The 18853-nt window shown below is 38.5% G+C and overlaps 1 protein-coding gene across 1 annotated transcript in view; it reads right to left on the reverse strand.

The window, feature by feature from the left end:
• Positions 1-18343, reverse strand: part of LOC140562762 (basement membrane-specific heparan sulfate proteoglycan core protein-like) — a 221583-nt gene extending 203240 nt beyond the window's left edge. The window contains exons 1-6 of the mRNA XM_072688621.1: positions 18283-18343; positions 17654-17923; positions 12844-13113; positions 11552-11562; positions 10152-10416; positions 9714-9983 (exon numbers count right to left, since the gene is read on the reverse strand). Coding sequence (XP_072544722.1) covers positions 9714-9983; positions 10152-10416; positions 11552-11562; positions 12844-13113; positions 17654-17923; positions 18283-18343 — 1147 coding nt within the window. The remainder of the gene's footprint in view (positions 1-9713; positions 9984-10151; positions 10417-11551; positions 11563-12843; positions 13114-17653; positions 17924-18282) is intronic.
• Positions 18344-18853: the final 510 nt, after the last annotated feature.

Here is an 18853-nt window from a genome sequence, read left to right on the forward strand (position 1 = left end):
CTCCACAGTTTAATGCTGGGGGGGGGCTTTATAGCCCACGCATAGCAGGAGGCATTAAAGGGCAGCAGTGGTTACAAAAGTAGCTGATATAGCACATTTATTGTAAGGTGTGTCCACAAATGTGTGGATGATTATAATGATAATTATAATACCTATTATTCTGGCAAAACTACTGCTTGCAATACCTGAAGTAGCATGGGATCTCATAGCCAGTTAGAGATGGAGCTCATGAAACCTGTCAAACCTCAAACCTCAAACTATACAACGAGAAGAAGAGCTGAAGCTCCCATAGCTGCACTGATCCTAGTCTGACTGCATTTAAACACCTTCATACAGCAGCAGCTCTGACTCTAATGAAGATATAAAGAAAAGAGTTACTCACAGAGCAGCACAGAGACTGGACTGACCTCCATACTGTCTCACTGACCACTGACTGACTGACTGACTGATTGACTCGCACAACACTTAACACAAAGCACATCCCAGAGAGCGAGAGGTGATGTCACTCTCATAACATCACCAACCTTTTAATAGAATAATTCACGGAATTAACTCAGTATTAAGCTTTAAAACTAAAAAAATGAATGAATTTTGCTAAAATATTGAAGCTGTTCATTTTTAATGGATGTTTGAATTCATTACCAAATGTCCATCATAAAGATTTTAACTCAGTTATTCACTTATTTAGTTAAAAGTTTTTTAAAGTTGTGTTGTACAGACAGTGTTTACAGTGATGTGGAGAAATCCTGATGTGCTAAACATTCTGTACTGTGGTGTTAATGGGAAACAGGGATCATCATTAAAACTGGCAGCTTCATTTACTGTTCATTTATCTGAGAGTTCAGCACAAGTTGGACAGAACACTTACACGGATTCTGAAGCCCAAAGGCAAAAGAGCTGAGAGTGCCTGAACACTACCAGTACAGCTTACACAGTAGTGCTCCTGTTTACTTCAATAAGAGTTTTACTGGCTGGATTGGGATGCTAGAACTGGACCAATCAGTAAACACTTACGATCTCCACTAATTCTTCCTTTAGACTGGTAGGAGACACTGCTAGTGCTAATCATGTAATGCTGTGAGTAGATAATTTCACCTTTTTCTAGTTCAGCTCCTCAGTAAAGAAAGACATCATCACCACAGTCACTCTGGGACAAAAGACAAACCACAAACACCTCAATAGCTGCTCTCTATCTAGCTGAAAAAAGCCCTGGGTGTGAAGATGAGATAGTTCCCACAGTTTGTATCTGTGTTTCTTTCTGTCTTTGTGGTTTATTGTTCTGAGATATTTATCTAATTAACTAATTTGCATTTTACAAACACTATAATTGACTTGTGTGTAATGCTCTTTTAAGGGTCTTGATTATCAGATTATTAGCTGCTATGTTAAATTTACAGAGGAGTCCTAGGAGGCCTGATTGAGTGACCATTATTGTTGATCTGAGCAGAAGAACTTATAATCTGATTCCCTAGTGTGTGAGAGTGCCTCCACTCTATAACTGGACCAATCAGGCAACATGTACAAGTGTAGGCTAGTAAGAGACTAGTATTAGTGTTTATCATCTAGTGATGTGTATGTGCACAACTCACTGTTTAAGTTTATTAGAAATACGGGAACCAGAGGGCAAGAGAGTAAACCTGCTTTCTTAGAAGATGGGAAACGCCCTTTGCTGCTTTAAAGCGTTGGTGAAGAAACCTGACCCACCCTCGAATATCCACCAGCTGACCACAATGACATCATACTCTTTACACCTAAAACACAACAGATCTTCAGTGTAGTTTGACCTACCTTTAAGCAAAACTTCCCCAAAACACTCAGGTCTATTTCTTTTTAATTAAATACAGAATTAGTTTATGTCAGCTGCCGAGCACACAGACACCACAATGTAATTAGGCTATGAGATAATATTCAAAACAGGATGTGATATATGAATGTTTTTATTTAAACATAAGCATGTCATCACCACTGTTAAACTTGGACAGACCACAAGATCCAAAATATTACATAGCTGTGACACAACAACATTATGTTTCTGTCTGAGGGTGTCATTTATTTTCCCCTGCTAAATAATCAGCTGATCAACTAATAACAGAGTGTATTCTAAACAGTTTGGTAAGGCCCACAAAGTATCAGTGTGGACAGAATTCTGTATTACTGACTGCTGATTTTGATTTTGAAGGCCACAAACACCATGGCTTGATCAAAGGTCTGTTTCCACTACATTGCTTCTGGAAGCTCCATCCAAATGACAATCATGGTTCAACAGTGACTAACATCTAAGTGTTTTTTGTACCTTAGGCAGTTCTAAAGCTGACTAGAAACAAGTCCAAAGCAGATGCCATTCAGCATCAGTGCTGACCTTTTGAATGAATCCAGCCAATCAACAGTCATGGCTAGGAATGGCATATGTAAAAACATAAGAATTAGTGTATAACTGTGAATGATGAGTAGATCAGTCCTGTTCATTTCATCTGGCCCCCTAGGCTTTAGCCCAGATAAACCCAGGACTAGAGTTTCCAATCTAGACCTCCTTAAGCTTGCACTACCAAGAGTTCCCTGACTATCCACCTATGGCACCCTGAGAGCACCCAATTCCTAGATGAGCAAAACAAATATGAATAGCCTTAAACTAAATTAAAGTTAATACTATAAGGACACTGTGCAGTGAGTGCCAAGAGCTCAGTGCAGATATAAGAAGTCAGGAATGTCTCTTGAAGCCATTTCTAAACAGTTTTAGATTCCAGGATTGAAAACTTTTATGTAGACACAAGTTATTAGGAGAAGTAGCTCTGGGGGAAGTCACCCTCAGCTGAGATGAAATTGGTTTGGATGGTCAGAAACAAGCCTTTCTGCAGAAAGAAGCCACTGCTTCAAAATCAGCACCTTCAAGCTAGACTGAAGTTTGCAGCTGAGCACATGGTCGTCTGGAGGAATTTCATAAGACAAATTGAGCTTTATGGCCAAAATGACTAGAGATATGTTAGGAAGGGTAAAGGTAAGTGTAACACACCATAAATTAACATGAAATATGCACTAGACAAGACCAGGAACCCTAAAACAACAGGACTATATATAGACACAGACTGACAAAGTGCACCTGGCAAGTGTTGACAACAGGGCAGGGCTACAAAGGAGGCACAGGTGGAAACACTGATGACAAGGCAGGGCTAGGGCGGAGACAAGGGTGGGAACAAGGGCAGAAACAATAACACAAACAAAACAAAGCCATGTGCTGAAAAGCCAAAAGACAACAAGACAAGCAGAGAGAGGAAAAACAAAGACCGAGCAGGAAATGGACAGAACAGGCCAAAAGTATGACAAACGGTTCACAGATGATTGAAAGCTAGTTGTGGCAGGCTAACAATGTACTGTGCTTAAAAGCCAGGTCTGTGCCAGGAAACCAATGCTTAACTGAACTTTAGCAATTCAGCCAGAAAATTGTTAAGGGATACCAAGTATTTGGTCAAAGTGTAACTTAGTGAGGACATTTAACCAAATATGTATGTAGATTAAAAATAGGAAATGATGGAAAAGGTAAAACTTCTTGGTTTTCTATTACAGATGCTGTGCACATATTCTACACCAGAAAAGGCACAGTTCAAAGAAAACCAATGCCAATCCATTCATGATGATTATGAGTATATTCACAACTACAGCTGTACACTGATTTTGTACTTGTAAAACATAATGATCACTGGTGTGTGGAGGGTGGTGAGAGTAAAAAAGATTCCTGCCCAATTAGAGAAATTAAAGCCCAGGTAAATCCATAGATATGTGTGTGTGTGTGTGTCTGCTGTGATATCCTGTTACAAGCAAGATGTTTTCTTGTACACAGAGACCCAACCCAGACCGTCATTGATGTTCACTAAAAATGTTTTTTGCTAATCAGCATGTGTTGAAAGTTGAACTCTGTCCATGAAATATGAGAGTTGCTGTTTGATACAGATATTTATTTAATTCCAGACATCATAAAAAATAAACAACTAAAGGAAACAAACAGGTATGACTTACATTGTGCAGTTAGTTAAATATAAAACTCACTATTACTATCACTCACTATCACTGTTTTATACTAATGTGTTAATAATCAAGCTAAATATTAGTTTGTGTATAATATTCATTGTCCTGCTGGAGAAATTAGACCTTTTTCATAATTTTTTATAGATAATGAACATAAACAACACCAGATCACTCACTGAACCTAACATTAAGAACATGTCTGATTATTCCTCAACTCTGGAGTCAGTGCTGCATTTCAATGGTTCGGATCAGTGTAAAATACCAGGACAACAACTATTACTAAAATAATGAAAATACTGCATTAAAGTACAAATCTACTCAGATGCTGCCCTCTTCTGTCTGCACTCCTTAAAGCTTCAATGAGGGTCACAGCAAAAATGCAGGCCTTCTTCATGGACCTGTTAGAAAAAAAAGGATTATTAAAGTTAGTGTAGTTAGATGGTTGTCTATACTTGTGGATTAGATAATGATCAGACCACATTTTATTAGTAATCAGTGCAGAAACGCAGAAATGTAGAACCCAAAGGTTCACTTGCTTTTTCTTGTAATTTTAACATTTACATATTCAGTTAGAATAGGCTAAAAATTCAAAGATACCTCTAAGTTTAGACGCTACTAAACACTAGTCACTAAGGTGACCACTCTTTGGAAGAGGTGGGTCTTCAATCTGTGTTTGAAGACAGTGAGCGACTCTGTCGTTTGGACACCCAGGGGAAGTTCATAAAGTGTGTGGTGTCTTGAATTGTGCCACCAATACTTGGGGGGATACTTTCTGCTGTACGTTGTTTACAGACAGTAGTTTACAGTTAGTAGTACATGGTTAGATATATTTTATTAGTAATCAGTGCAGAAACGCAGAAATGTAGAACCCAAAGGTTCACTTGCTTTTTCTTGTAATTTTAACATTTACATATTCAGTTAGAATAGGCTAAAAATTCAAAGATACCTCTAAGTTTAGACGCTACTAAACACTAGTCACTAAGGTGACCACTCTTTGGAAGAGGTGGGTCTTCAATCTGTGTTTGAAGACAGTGAGCGACTCTGTCGTTTGGACACCCAGGGGAAGTTCATAAAGTGTGTGGTGTCTTGAATTGTGCCACCAATACTTGGGGGGATACTTTCTGCTGTACGTTGTTTACAGACAGTAGTTTACAGTTAGTAGTACATGGTTAGATATATTTATTTACAAAGTGTTTTGGGCATGTACATTTTATCCCTAGGACAATTCTCTGGAATGAGGATGTTAGTTTGTTCCAAGTTTTTTTACTTAAATATTGTACAAGGGTTAACACTGAAAATACTTGTGTCTAGTCTTGTCCCTCTCTTGTTCTGTAGCATTGTGCCTTTGTAATTATTATAGATCTTTTGTCTCTTCCCTAATCCGTCTTAATTATTAGTCCTCACATCTTTTTGTTCGGGAAAACATAAATAGTAGCTTCTTCCAGTCTAGAATAAGAGATTATTTGAAAATAATCCTAGTTTACTATACTCTAATAATTGTCCTCCATTTTTGACATATTACTAGGCTATGCTCTTAGAACTGATACTGGCAAAAGAGTGCTGTATTTAACTACTCTAAAACAATGTGTATGAATGGTGTACAACATTCATTGCTACAACTGTATAACTGGACCAATCATGCAACACGTAGTTGCACAAGCTCTTACTTTAGTAGAGTTAGTAAGAGACTACTATTAGCAATTAATAGTATGTGTATAAATCACCTGTGTAGTTTCTAGCTTATTGCAGCAAGTGGACACCTTGAAGATGCCTATGAAAAACTTTTATCAGAAACACAGGGCAAGAGACTGCTGCTTTATGGCCTTGGAATAAAGTGTCTACCAGTCCACACCAATGACATCACTCACTTTACAACCAAAACACAACAGACCAATCTTCAGTTGTGGTTTTACATCTACTTTAGGAAAACTTTCCCAAAACCCTGATTACATAAAGGTATGAACAGTGAGAAGCTCACATTCTTATGGTTCATACAGACCAGGAAGGGGTGTTTGATCCCCTCCAGCCAGTGTCTCCACTCCTCCAGGGCAAGCTTAATCAGCCAGTAACTCATGAACCTCCACATTGTATTTGAGTTCTGCTGGGGTGAGGTGACAGAAGAATTAGGCACAGGGGTGCAGTTTCTTAAGACATTAATGATTATTAATGGGATAATTGTGTATGTTGGATGAAGCTCAGTCTACAAACTTTTTTTGTCAGTTTTAGTTTTATGTGCTGAAAGCTCAAGCACATAAAAATCATGTGTCTTTGTTTGCAACACTCACTGGCATGTTTCAGACAGTGCAGTGAAGGGTGTTTTCTAGCAAGTACAGACAGAACCACTCTGTATTCTGTGCATGAAATAATTCTTTTCCAGGTTGAAAAAGGCTAATCACTTCACATCACCCTCCCTCAGCAGCCCCATCAAATGTCTGCACCCACCCAAAGCACATCTCATACTAAACAACTGGTAAAAATGGTGGAGGGGCTTGCATAGTGTTAATTTGTTCACCAGCAGAAGATATTCCACATTTTACTTGTAACACTATGGGAAAACATTGATTATTTTGGCAGAATTGTTAGAGCCATGGGGCCCGGTGTAATATACTGTATTTTCATCCCCTGCAGTGCCCCTGACTATCAGTAGAAAGGAAAAGACACAAGCATCTATAATGTATGTTTGAATGTATGTTTAAACTATAAGAAAACAAATATGTGTTTCAATGGTTTTAATGCATCACAAAGTCTTAATACTTCCCCACTCAGTCTTCAAAGTGCATTTCTTTTGTTCAAAGCTGAGTGGTGGAATGATCTGAAACTATGAGGAGGATTTACATTACAAAAATAATCTGTAGGAAATACAGATATACCTTAACACCCCAGTCTGTGATATGCAATTTCTTAATTCTCTGTAAAATTATGTAACGTATTTTTATTTTTTTAAAATAGTGACACAATGACTTTTGATCTACTAAAGTGTATTATTGTATTAAAGTGTATTATTATTAAAAAACAAAATCACAAAACACCTTCATTCCTTCACTGATTCATTCATTTAGTGTGATCTGCTGTGTTTCTGCAATCAGTCTTCTTAAATGCAGAATAAAATGTAGGAGGTAAAGCTTACCGTTACTGTGATGGGATTGAATCTGGGAATATGTCACATCGTTTGGTCGTGTCACTGTATCATCAAACACAGAAATACGTTTAGACTTTCCTACCAAAGCTAATTTCATAGAAAACAGGCTTCTGTTTAACAAAGATGTAGTTCTTACCATTTCCTCTGGGTTTCTTGTTAGTACCCATAACTTGTGCATAAGTTACATCCATTGGCCGGGATGCAGAATCATCTACAGAAAAAAACAACAGCACGCCAGTCAATTACAGATATTATCTGCTCATGAAATGGATTTAACTGTGGTAACATTAAGTGCTGGTGGGTTTGTTGGTAATATAACGTCTAGTTAGTGATGTTTGTGGTGAAGCGTGGTATGAAAACTGATACACACTGCAGTGATGCACACTGCCAATAAGAACAAACACACTGCAGGTTACAGTAGTATTTTCTCTACAAGCAGCTGCATTTAATCACAATCCACTACACATAAAGAGCTTCATTTCAGACCTTTATTCTTCTTATAACACCAAACCAGGCACAGTGTGATAATCAGCAAAACCATTAAACTGCACCCCACTGCCACTCCTACTGTTACAAACATGGATCCAGAACCTAAGATTGAGGAAAGAAAGAGACACGAAATTAAATTAACCAAATTTGTTCATTTTTACAGATAAAAGTGTTTCATACAGATTCAGAAACCAAATAATCAAGTTTATTAGGATAACTGAAAAAATGTGAGAGTTTAAGAGACATGTGAGATGATGCTGATGTGGATGCTATAGTGGTGTAAAAACACAGTTGTGGTCAGAAGTCTGCAAACGCTTATTATGTACATCAGCTTTGGACCTTCCTATTGTACTGTGTGTTACTCAGTGAGGGCTGTGAATAAATAGAGGTGTAAATGTAACTGTTTGTCCAACCTTTCCTTTAAAACAGCACTGAATTTCTCAAGTTGTCAGTGTTAATGAAACTTTATGAAGGCTGTGCATTTACGTGATGATAGAAAACACTCTTACCAGAAGGATTTGGTGTAGCAGAACCATTGTTATGTGTGTATTGAGGTGTCAGTGTAGAAGAAGACGGAGGGAGGGAGACATTTGTCTTGCCTGAAATACAAAAGAAGCTCCTTAGTTTTAAGTAGAGAAGAATAATTTAATGTGAATCAGTGATTTACTGAGACTCACTTAGCATGAATCAATCACTTACACAGACTAGGCCACTAACATTGACAGGCTTTCCATTTACAGTAACTACACCCATATACGATATGCACCAAATGAGCATAACAGAAATATTAAGCACTGCTAGAACACATTACACAATTTACCCATGAGAATCTCACAAGAAACGAGACAACACTGGAAACTATTCTGGAAAAAGTGCAGACAGTTTTTTACAGTCAGTCTAATATGAAGTAACAGGAAATCATGCCGTACCTCTTACTGTAGTCTTGACAGTGGTGTGAGGATACACCCTCCGTGTTGGTGTGGGTTTTTCTGTTGATATGAAATGATGAAGAGATCAGAGCTGATGTTACTTTTACAATATAAGCAGTAGATGATGATGGTCAGTATAAGATGTGTGTGTAAAAAGCTGTGTGTCTTTCAGCAGTTATCAGAAAGATTACAGCAGCTTGATTTTCGTACAGTGTTTCTGTACAGTACAGTTTCTTACAATAATCACTAAGTGCAACTGATGATCTTTTATTTTCAGGATTAATTTTGAAATGTGAACTTCACTAAAACGTCATTTTCAGCATTTAATAGGAGCTACAACGTATGGTCAAATGTTTGTGGGTTTTAAGTTGCGCACATTGCTGACAGTGTGAATGCAAACAAACAGCTTCTTTAGTCCTGCACATAAACATGAACTTCTTGGCACCATGCCTAATGACAGGCATGGGTTAGAGGAGAATTAAACCCCCAGTATTGAGCTGTGGAGCAATAGAATAGTGTTGTCTGAAATGACTATGTTCCATCCAAAACATTTTAGGATGCGATATGGATAAGGCGGGGTGGTGATCATCAAATATCCTGACCTCACTAAAAATAATGAAGAGGTTTCTCAAGGTGAGAGTTTGGGGATTCTGTAGGATCTAATTACTTGTAGTTAACACTGAAAGCTGTGAAATCTAAATTCTGTTGTGTTTCTGAAAATAAACTAAAAGAACATGTTATGATATTATACTGATCTCATTATGAGTTTAGTAGATGTTCAGAAAAGAATTCAGGAACATGTCTTTTACACTATTACAGTGTTTTATTTTAGTCTGCTTCTCCTCTAAAAAACACATTCCTGTCTTTAGGGACACTAAAGCAACAACACAAAACGCAGTTAAACACCAGCTTTCCAACCATAGCTTCTACTGTATCTCCTCACACTGTAAGACCACCTCACCCAGTAAACCTGAACTCTCTGACCTCACAGAGCTTTTTGAGATACTGTGTGTTGTAAAGAGAAGTGTGCTGATCTTCCTCTAACACTTCTTAACTGATGTTTCTGCAGCAGTAATGCACCTCCACTCTTTTAACTGTTAATGGTAGAAATAATGTGGGGAAGACGACACACTCACCTGATACAGTGAGTCTAACAGCAGGACTGATCTCTGAGTAGCGCGGCTCTGTTGACCGTCTTCCCTTACAGGTATAATCACCTTCATGAGACCCATCAGCATTAGAGATTTCATAGTTCTTCCTCTGTTGAGCTTCACTGAGAGGATCATTATTCTTAAACCACTCGTAATTCCAGACTCCTCCACTTTCTATCTCACATGTGAGAGTGACTCTCTGTGTGATGAACACACGCTCAGCTGGCTGCACTTTCACTGTAGCCTTTGGTCTCTCTGTTCAAAGATCATAAAGACTTTAAAAAGGTAGAAACTCTGTGTGAAGAAGGTGTTTCTCGTAAGAAGATCCAGATTTCAAAATCCTTCTGGAATAATTGATCAACATTTTTACTCTCATTCTGAAATGAAGTCGTTTGTAGAAAGAAAACAGAGATCATGACCAACCTCTTACTGTAATCTTGACTGGAGCACTGTAGTGTGAGACGTAGTCTCCTCTGAGTGCTACACACTGATACTCTGCTGTTCCTGTATCAGACACTGTTATACTGAGTGTGTTGGTGTCTTTATATTCAGTCAGAGGATTTAACTGCTGAGAGACTTTGTACCACCTAAACCTCCATCCAGTGAGTGAACTCTGCAGATTATAGGTCAGAGTAAGTGTGTCTCCAGTGTAGACAGTGGTGTGAGGATCCACCCTCAGTGTTGGTTTGGGTTTTTCTGTGGAGATGAAATGATGAAGAGATCAGAGCTGATTGAGCTTTAGAATAGAAGCAGTAGTTTGATCAGGATAAGAACTTGCTGTGTTTTGGCAGAAAGATTACAGTAGTTGGACTTTCCTACAACATTGCTGTAGATAAAGTGTCTTAAAATGAGTTAGCATTTTAAAACAATGAGACAGTCTCTCAGATCAAGGTTTTATCTGAAATCAAGGAGAAATCGTGTCAGACATGTCAGACCATGTCAGAACATGGAGAAAGCAACTCAAGGAGCAGTAGTTTAACATACTAAGAACATGCTGAGTCTTATGAGACATTGTGTTTCAGCATTTCACAGAAAGGTTACAGAGGCTCGACTTTCTGACAATGTTGCTGTGCAGTAACGTTTCTGAAAATATTGACTCAGCATTTTTAAAATAATGAGACTGTCACTAAAATGATGACTCAGCAAATCATGATGCTGAGTTTAAGACACTGAGAATAATGAGAGATTTTCTCAAAGTAAGAAGACGGCATTTCAAATCAGTGATAGTCTCTCAAAACAATGACTTAACGTTTCAGAATATTGAGAGAGCTTCTGGAAATAATGACTTTGTACCTCAAAATAATGACATTGCAGTTCACATAACAGTGGGGAAATGAAATACTGCATTTTTATTCTTATTAAATTTTAAAAATGACTGGCACTTCTGCAAAAGCTAATATTTGAAATATTTGCAGTCATTCGTGAGATGCAAACTTTGAATAATGAATAATCAGACAGTAAAGTTGAATTGCCTTTAATTCATTTTAATAATTATTTTTAAATACTTGCTGGTGTAACTTTGTTTTTCTGTTTCACAAGTGAAATATTAAATCCTGGTTAAAATGCTACCAAATCAATACCAGCCAATAAAGCGGATTTCTGTTAGATTCAGTAAGAAGCTCCAGAACAGTGTGAGACAGCAGTCAGTGAATCAGGAAGAAACACTAGTGAACTTAAAGTCAGTAGTAAACTATCTAATTCTCCACAGCTCTCTTTACCACTTCCATCTATCACTGATGGTTCTCCAGCTCAGGGGCGGAGCCAGACATTTTACACAACCAGGGCTCAGCCGAAATGTCCAAACCATACTTCCCCTGACTTACCCTGATGTCCTCTGAGTGATAAAGTAAACCTTCAAAAAAACACACTGTATATGTACACAAACACACACACACACACACACACACACACACACACACACACACATTCACCTGCCAGTAGATGTTATTAGTTACACTTGTTTCTAAACCCATTACTCATTTTTTTCAGCTCCACTGATCATACAGGACGTTATGTAATAAAGTATGCAGAGAAACAGAAGAACTACAATCTGTAATTACAGAACTACAAAGTTCTCCTATATGGTGAGCAGAGCTGATCAAATGGACAAGGAGATGTACCTACAGTTTTCTTATAAAAATACTGGACAAATAGTATATTCATATTCTATTATATTCAGGGCACGCGTCATAATTCAGTTTTTAAATACATATTTAAAAAAATATTCACATTTACACACAAACTATATTTTCAGTGTAATAGCAGGGTTTCACAGACGTGCTACACTTGGTAGTAATGTACAAGTTAACAGGAATGTATAAACAAAATGACTATTTACATTTGGGCAATGATTTTTAACGTTTTAATATTACATAAGGTTCATTAAAATGTTATAATCATGTTACATTTGTTAAGATTGCTTAAGTTAGTTTCAGGGAAGTAACTACAGCTATCTTTAGGAAAATGTATTACATTGTGATATATTTTCACCTCCACTGTACAACCAGAAAACTTCCACTAACGTTAACCAGAGCTGTAGTCCAGGGGTTCTGACGTTAGCCAGTGTCCCAGTGAGCGAACGTCTAATGTTTAATTATGCTAAACAGGTCATTCACTCACTGCTGACTCACCTGAGAAAATTTTGAATGTTTTTATGCATTTTCATGATATTTCTCTTTTTCTTGTTTGCTTTGTACAATCTGATTACACTGTTAATATTTGCTTGAGTGTTTTAAAAGTAAACTGTGTTTTAAATAAATAAAAAAAATACAAAGAAAACAATGATTATCTGCACACAGGTCACAGACTGAATGCCTGACAACACAACTTTCTTGACCAACCACTAGATGGCGATCATTTTCCAGAACGTTTGGGGTATTTATTTTGCCAGCCCAGTTAGAGACAGTGAGGAGAAATGACAGTGTTATTTTCAAATGTAAAATTTCAAAAAACTTTCAGGGCTTTTCAACAATCATCCGGGGCTTGAGCCCCATAAGCCACCCAAACACCCTCCAGTGCGCCACCACTGTACATGATGATGTTTCTGCAGCAGTAATACACCTCTACTCTTTTAACTGTTAATGGTAGAAATAATGTGGGAAGACGACACACTCACCTGATACAGTCAGTCTAACAGCAGCACTGATCTCTGAGTAGTGCGGCTCTGTTGACCGTCTTCCCTTACAGGTATAATCACCTTCATGAGACCCATCAGCATTAGAGATTTCATAGTTCTTCCTCCATTGAGCTTCACTGAGAGGATCATTATTCTTAAACCACTCGTAATTCCAGACTCCTCCACTTTCTATGTCACATGTGAGAGTGACTCTCTCTCTGATGAACACACGCTCAGCTGGCTGCACTTTCACTGTAGCCTTTGGTCTCTCTGTTCAAAGATCATAAAGACTTTAGAAAGGTAGAAACTCTGTGTGAAGAAGGTGTTTCTCGTAAGAAGATCCAGAATTCAAAATCCTTCTGGAATAATTGATCTACATTTTTACTCTCATTCTGAAATGAAGTCGTTTGTAGAAAGAAAACAGAAATCATGACCAACCTCTTACTGTAATCTTGACTGGAGCACTGTAGTGTGAGACGTAGTCTCCTCTGAGTGCTACACACTGATACTCTGCTGTTCCTGTATCAGACGCTGTTATACTGAGTGTGTTGGTGTCTTTATATTCAGTCAGAGGATTTAACTGCTGAGAGACTTTGTACCACCTAAACCTCCATCCAGTGAGTGAGATCTGCAGATCACAGGTCAGAGTAAGTGTGTCTCCAGTGTAAGCAGTGGTGTGAGGATCCACCCTCAGTGTTGGTTTGGGTATTTCTGTTGAGATGAAATGATGAAGAGATCAGTGCTTCTGAAACAGGAACATTAAGGTGCACGTATTTGTCAGTGTACACTGTACAGCAAAATGTGTCCTCCGCATTTAACCCATCTGGTAGTGAACACACACTCACACACACACGTGTTAGGGGCAGTGAGTACACACACACACACACCCAGAGCGGTGGGCAGCCAACTCCAGCGCCCGGGGAGCAGAGAGGGTAAAGGGCCTTGCTCAAGGGCCCAACAGTGGCAACTTGCCGAGCCCGGGAATCGAACCCACAACCCTGTTATCGATATCCCGGCGCTCTAACCGCTGAGCCACCACTACCCCTACATTAGCAGGTTTATCATTTTGTAAAAATTTGTGTTAAAAACGTTTCTGATTCTGAATTCAGCAGAAATGTTACAGTAGTCTGACTTTCCTACAGTGTGACTGTAAATCAGCCTATACATGATTTTAAACAGACAGTAAATTTCTACAACATATTTGAATAGTCTGCCTTTTACGTTTAATAATAATAATAATAATAATTTTGTGCATCTGCAACCAAAAAACCTTTTATTCTGACATCAGACTACATCTGCCTGGAAAAACACAGAGATGTAAATCCAGACAGGACTAAATTATCAGATGATCACTGAGTTCAGTGAAAAACAGGTAAATTAACCTGTAATATTTTCAGAGGACGACGGAATAAACACAGACATGTTCATAATAAAATCACAGAGGAGCCCCCGTGAAAAAGAGAATTACCCCAATGGAAATTTAGTCCCAGCCAGACAGAGCTTAACAGTGATGTTCAGTGCTTTATCCAGGGTCTTGTTGATGTAAGTAGTTCATGTCAGTAGACAGTGTGTTCAGCTAAAATTCATCTTAACTAATGTGTCTAAAATATGTCTTCATAAGCTGAACTGTTTGAAGCACCTGAACTAAAGCTGAAAGTCTTCATGATTACTCCACGTTTCCAAACAGGCTTAAATTTCCTACATGCACTTTATCAGTGACATTAGCATGGTTACACTTCCTGTGTTGTGTCACGTTGGGTGAAGTATGCAGAGCATTACTGAGGTGCAGGCCTCAGTAAACTTTCAGCAGCTAAAGCTCTCAAGTTAAAGTTTGCTCTAAGCTGAATCCACACAGTTTGATATTGACTGTAGATTTGAACTGACCAGTCACAGACTTTGTAGTGGAGTGTGTTCATCTACAGTGATCGTCCAGCTGCTATATGCGTGACACGATGAGCCGAAGTCCACCTGCTTGAAATGTGCAGTGCGGTCTGCAGTGGTGTTAAATTCTGAGAGATGTTCTGTCTCTGATCAAAACTCTAAATCGCTCATCAAGCACATCAGTTTACTGAACCTTTCATTTTACTGTGTGTTGGTCAATCCAGTGAATGCTGGGAATAAATAATGGTGTAAATGTAACTGTTTGATCGACCATTCCTTTAAAACAGTGCCGTTTTCTCAAGTCATCAGCATGTACAGGATGATAAATACATAGAAGCAGAATCAGAGACAGTGGTCTTGCCTAAAAAACAGCTTTTTAAACTCTTACACAAAGAATTTAACCACAGTAATCCCCAAGAATGGAGATAATACTAGAATCCATTCATGAAAAATTAATAGCCTATATAGAGTTAAAAATAGACATTTGTCCACAGTCAGTCTAAAATGAAGTTGTATATAAAAAAGAAAATAGAAATCATGATGTACCTCTTACTGTAGTCTTGACAGTGGTGTGAGGATACACCCTCCGTGTTGGTTTGGGTTTTTCTGTTGATATGAAATGATGAAGAGATCAGAGCTGATGTTACTTTTACAATATAAGCAGTAGGTGGTGATGGTCAGTATAAGCTGTGTGTGTAAAAAGCTGTGTGTCCTTCAGCAGTTATCAGAAAGATTACAGCAGGTTGATTTTCCTACAGTGTTTCTGTACAGTACAGTTTCTCACAATAATCACTAAGTGCAACTGATGATCTTTTATTTTCAGGATTAATTTTGTAATATAAACTTCACTAAAACATAATTTTCAATATTTAATTGGAGCAAAACCATTTCACTAATTGTTTGTCAGGTACTTTAAGTTGCACTCATTGCTGACACAGATATTCAAATGCACACACATAGCTTGTCTAATCCCTGCCAATAGAATAGGACTCTCTGGAGCAAATGAACATGAACCTTTTGGCACCATGCCTAATACCAGTCATGGGCTAGAGGGGTATAAAGCCCCCTTGCATTGAGCTGTGGAGCAGTGGAACTGTGTTCTCTGGACTGATGGTGCTCCATCCAAAATTTGGGATGAGTTGGGAATGAAAAGGGGTGGTGATCATTCATCCAACATCCTGCACTCACTAACGCTCCTGTCACTGAATGCAGTCAAACCCTCCAAAATGTAGCATAAAGTCTTCTCTGGAAAAGCAGGATAAACTCTGTAATACCCTGGATTATTGGTCCTGTAGGATCTGATATCTTGTAGTTAACACTGAAAGCTGTAAAATCTAAATTTTGTTGTGTTTCTGAAAATAAACTGTAAGAACATTAATTAAATTATATTAATCTAATTATGAGTTTAATAGATGTTCAGAAATGAATGTATGAATGAAATGTCTTTATTACAGTGTTTTATTTTAGTCTGCTTTCTCCTCTAAAAGACACATTCCTGTCTTTAGTGAAACTAAAACTGCAGCAACTACACAACATGATTCCCCAGTTAAACACAGCTGTTCCTTTTCTCTGCAGTTATGTCAGATTCTCTACTGAAGACCAGTGAATGTCTCTGCAGCAAGAAGTAAACTAAGGCCTGCCGCACTGCCTCATGTGTGAGTGTATGTGTGTGTTGCGTGTGTGTGCGCGTGCGCGTGCTGCTGTGTGAATGTATATGTGCTTCTATGGACATGCCAATGTGTATGTCCTTGTGTCTGTGTGCCACTCTGTGTGTGTGTGCTGCAGTGAGTGTGTCCACCATTGTGTGGGTGCTGCTGTGTGAGCACCTGGATGTATGTTTACTGTGTGTGTGTGTGTGTGCGTGCAACTTTATGTGCTGCTGTATTTATGTGTTACTGTGTGTGTTGCTGTGTATCTATGTGCATGCTGCTGTGTGGTTCTGTGTAAGTGTGCCACTTTGTGTATATACCGGGGTGTATGCGTGTGTGTTTGTGTGACGCTATGGTGTGTGTGCTGCTGTGTTTGTGTGTGCATACCAGTTTGTACGTGTGTTTGTGTGTGTGTGCCTCTGTATATGTGTGCTGTTTGTGTGCGCAACTGTATTTGCCAGTGTGTGTGTGCCACTTTGTGTGTATGTGAATGGTGTTTGTGTGTACTGCTGTGAGTGTGCCACTGTGTGCGTGTTTGTGCATGTGTGTGAGGTTCCCATTTTGTGATTGTGATTTTGTGTGTGTGTGTGTGTGTGTATACAGTTATGTGTGTTTCAGTGTGCTGCTGTGAGTGCATGTATGCTGCTATGTGTGTTCTACTGTGAGTGAAGCTGTGTGTGTGTGTGTGTGTGTGTGTGTGTGTGTGTGTGTGTGTGTGTGTGTACCTGCGGTGTGCTTGCATGCCGCTGTGTGTATTCCAATGTGTGTGTATATGTGTGTGTGCGCATGCTGCTGTTTTCTCTGTGTGTACGCTGCTGTGAGTAAGCTACTGTGTGTGTGTGTGTGTGTGTGTGTGTAAGAGAGAGAGAGAGAGAGAGAGAGAGAGAGAGAGAGAGAGAGAGAGAGCGAGAATCCACATAAAGTAGAATTCTGAAATCTTCAGGATGTTTCCTGATCTAAAAGACTTCAGTTGAGTTGATGAAGTTTGCTGATGTCATGCAAAAGCCCTGTATCTCCGTTTTCAGTTTTTCACTTTATGAGATAATTGGAATCTGGCAGCGTTCCAATGTCCCTAATAAATGGTCAAGCAGATTTTTTTTTTTAAACACTGACTTCACCTAAGAAGTCCTTTCTTTTCCTGTAAAGCTGCTGTTTTAGAGATATGAGGTTTTTGCACAGGAAAAATATAAAGTATATTAACACCATATTATCATATTTGTGACGAACAAACATTCTATAATCAAGAGATTTGAGAAAAGAAAGCAGAAAAAATGATGTACCTCTCACTGTAATCTTGACTCCATCACTGTAGTCTGAGCCGTATGATCCTCTGAATGCTTGACACAGATACTCTGTTGTTCCTGAATCAGACGCTGTTATACTGAGGGTGTTGGGGCCTAACTCTCCCAAAGATTCTAACTGCTGAGAGACTTTGAACCACGTAAACCTCCATCCAGTGAGTGAGATCTGCAGATCACAGGTCAGAGTAAGTGCGTCTCCAGTGTAGACAGTGGTGTGAGGATACACCCTCAGTGTTGGTTTGGGTTTTTCTGTTGAGATGAAATGATGAAGAGATCAGAGCTGATTTTACTTTTACAATATAAACAGTAGTTTATCAGCATAAGATCAGACTTTGTTGCTTAATGAACTGAATATTTCTGTATTCTAGAAATATAGAAATATGCTAGTATTGTAATATTTTGTACAGTTTCAGCATACATTTTAAGCTCACAGGTCTGTAATGTACAATGTGTGTGAAAAACACACACAATCGTATATTCGTAAAAATGTAGTAAAATATGTGTATAAAAAAACTATACAGTGGATTGTGGGAAGGTGTACAGGTAAAACTGTAAAACTACATGAATGTAAATGAAGCAATCCAGTAAAGGCAGATGTAGCTGCTCACCTTGAGCTTGTCCACTGTAGAGTACAGTCAGCCCTACAGTATGGAAAGAAACAGAGGACATGATGCATTAGTGTGAAGGATTAGCTGTTCTCAGTTGAAGGGGTTAAAAAGCCGGTTACAGTCGGAGATGGCTGTTTGATTAAAGGTTGAAATGTGTGTCTTGTCTATGAAATTGTACACAACACTGTTCCTCCTCCTCTTAAACATTTTATTATACAGAGGATAAACACGTCTCAGGCTACTAGAGGTAAAACACGAGCAGACTGTGATCTTCCTTACAGAAGAAGCTGCTTTTAGCCAAACAGCACTTTCTATTAAATCACAAGAATGGAGTTCAGTCCCAGTCTGTAGAAAACATCTGCACTGCAGAAAATAGATATTAATTTATTATTATTATGAACTGTTATTCTGGTCTCTGTTCACGGTGGATCCATATTTTCAGTCATATGAGAACATTGTATAAATATAATTTACATCAGAACTGTAAATATTAACCCTTACACTTCATTCATTTCTCACCTGTCATTCATTTCTCACCTGTCAAACTAAAGTACAAGGTAGAAAGTAAAAA

The sequence above is a fragment of the Salminus brasiliensis genome, chromosome 9 (assembly GCF_030463535.1).
Source record: "Salminus brasiliensis chromosome 9, fSalBra1.hap2, whole genome shotgun sequence".
Taxonomy (NCBI): Eukaryota; Metazoa; Chordata; class Actinopteri; order Characiformes; family Bryconidae; genus Salminus; species Salminus brasiliensis.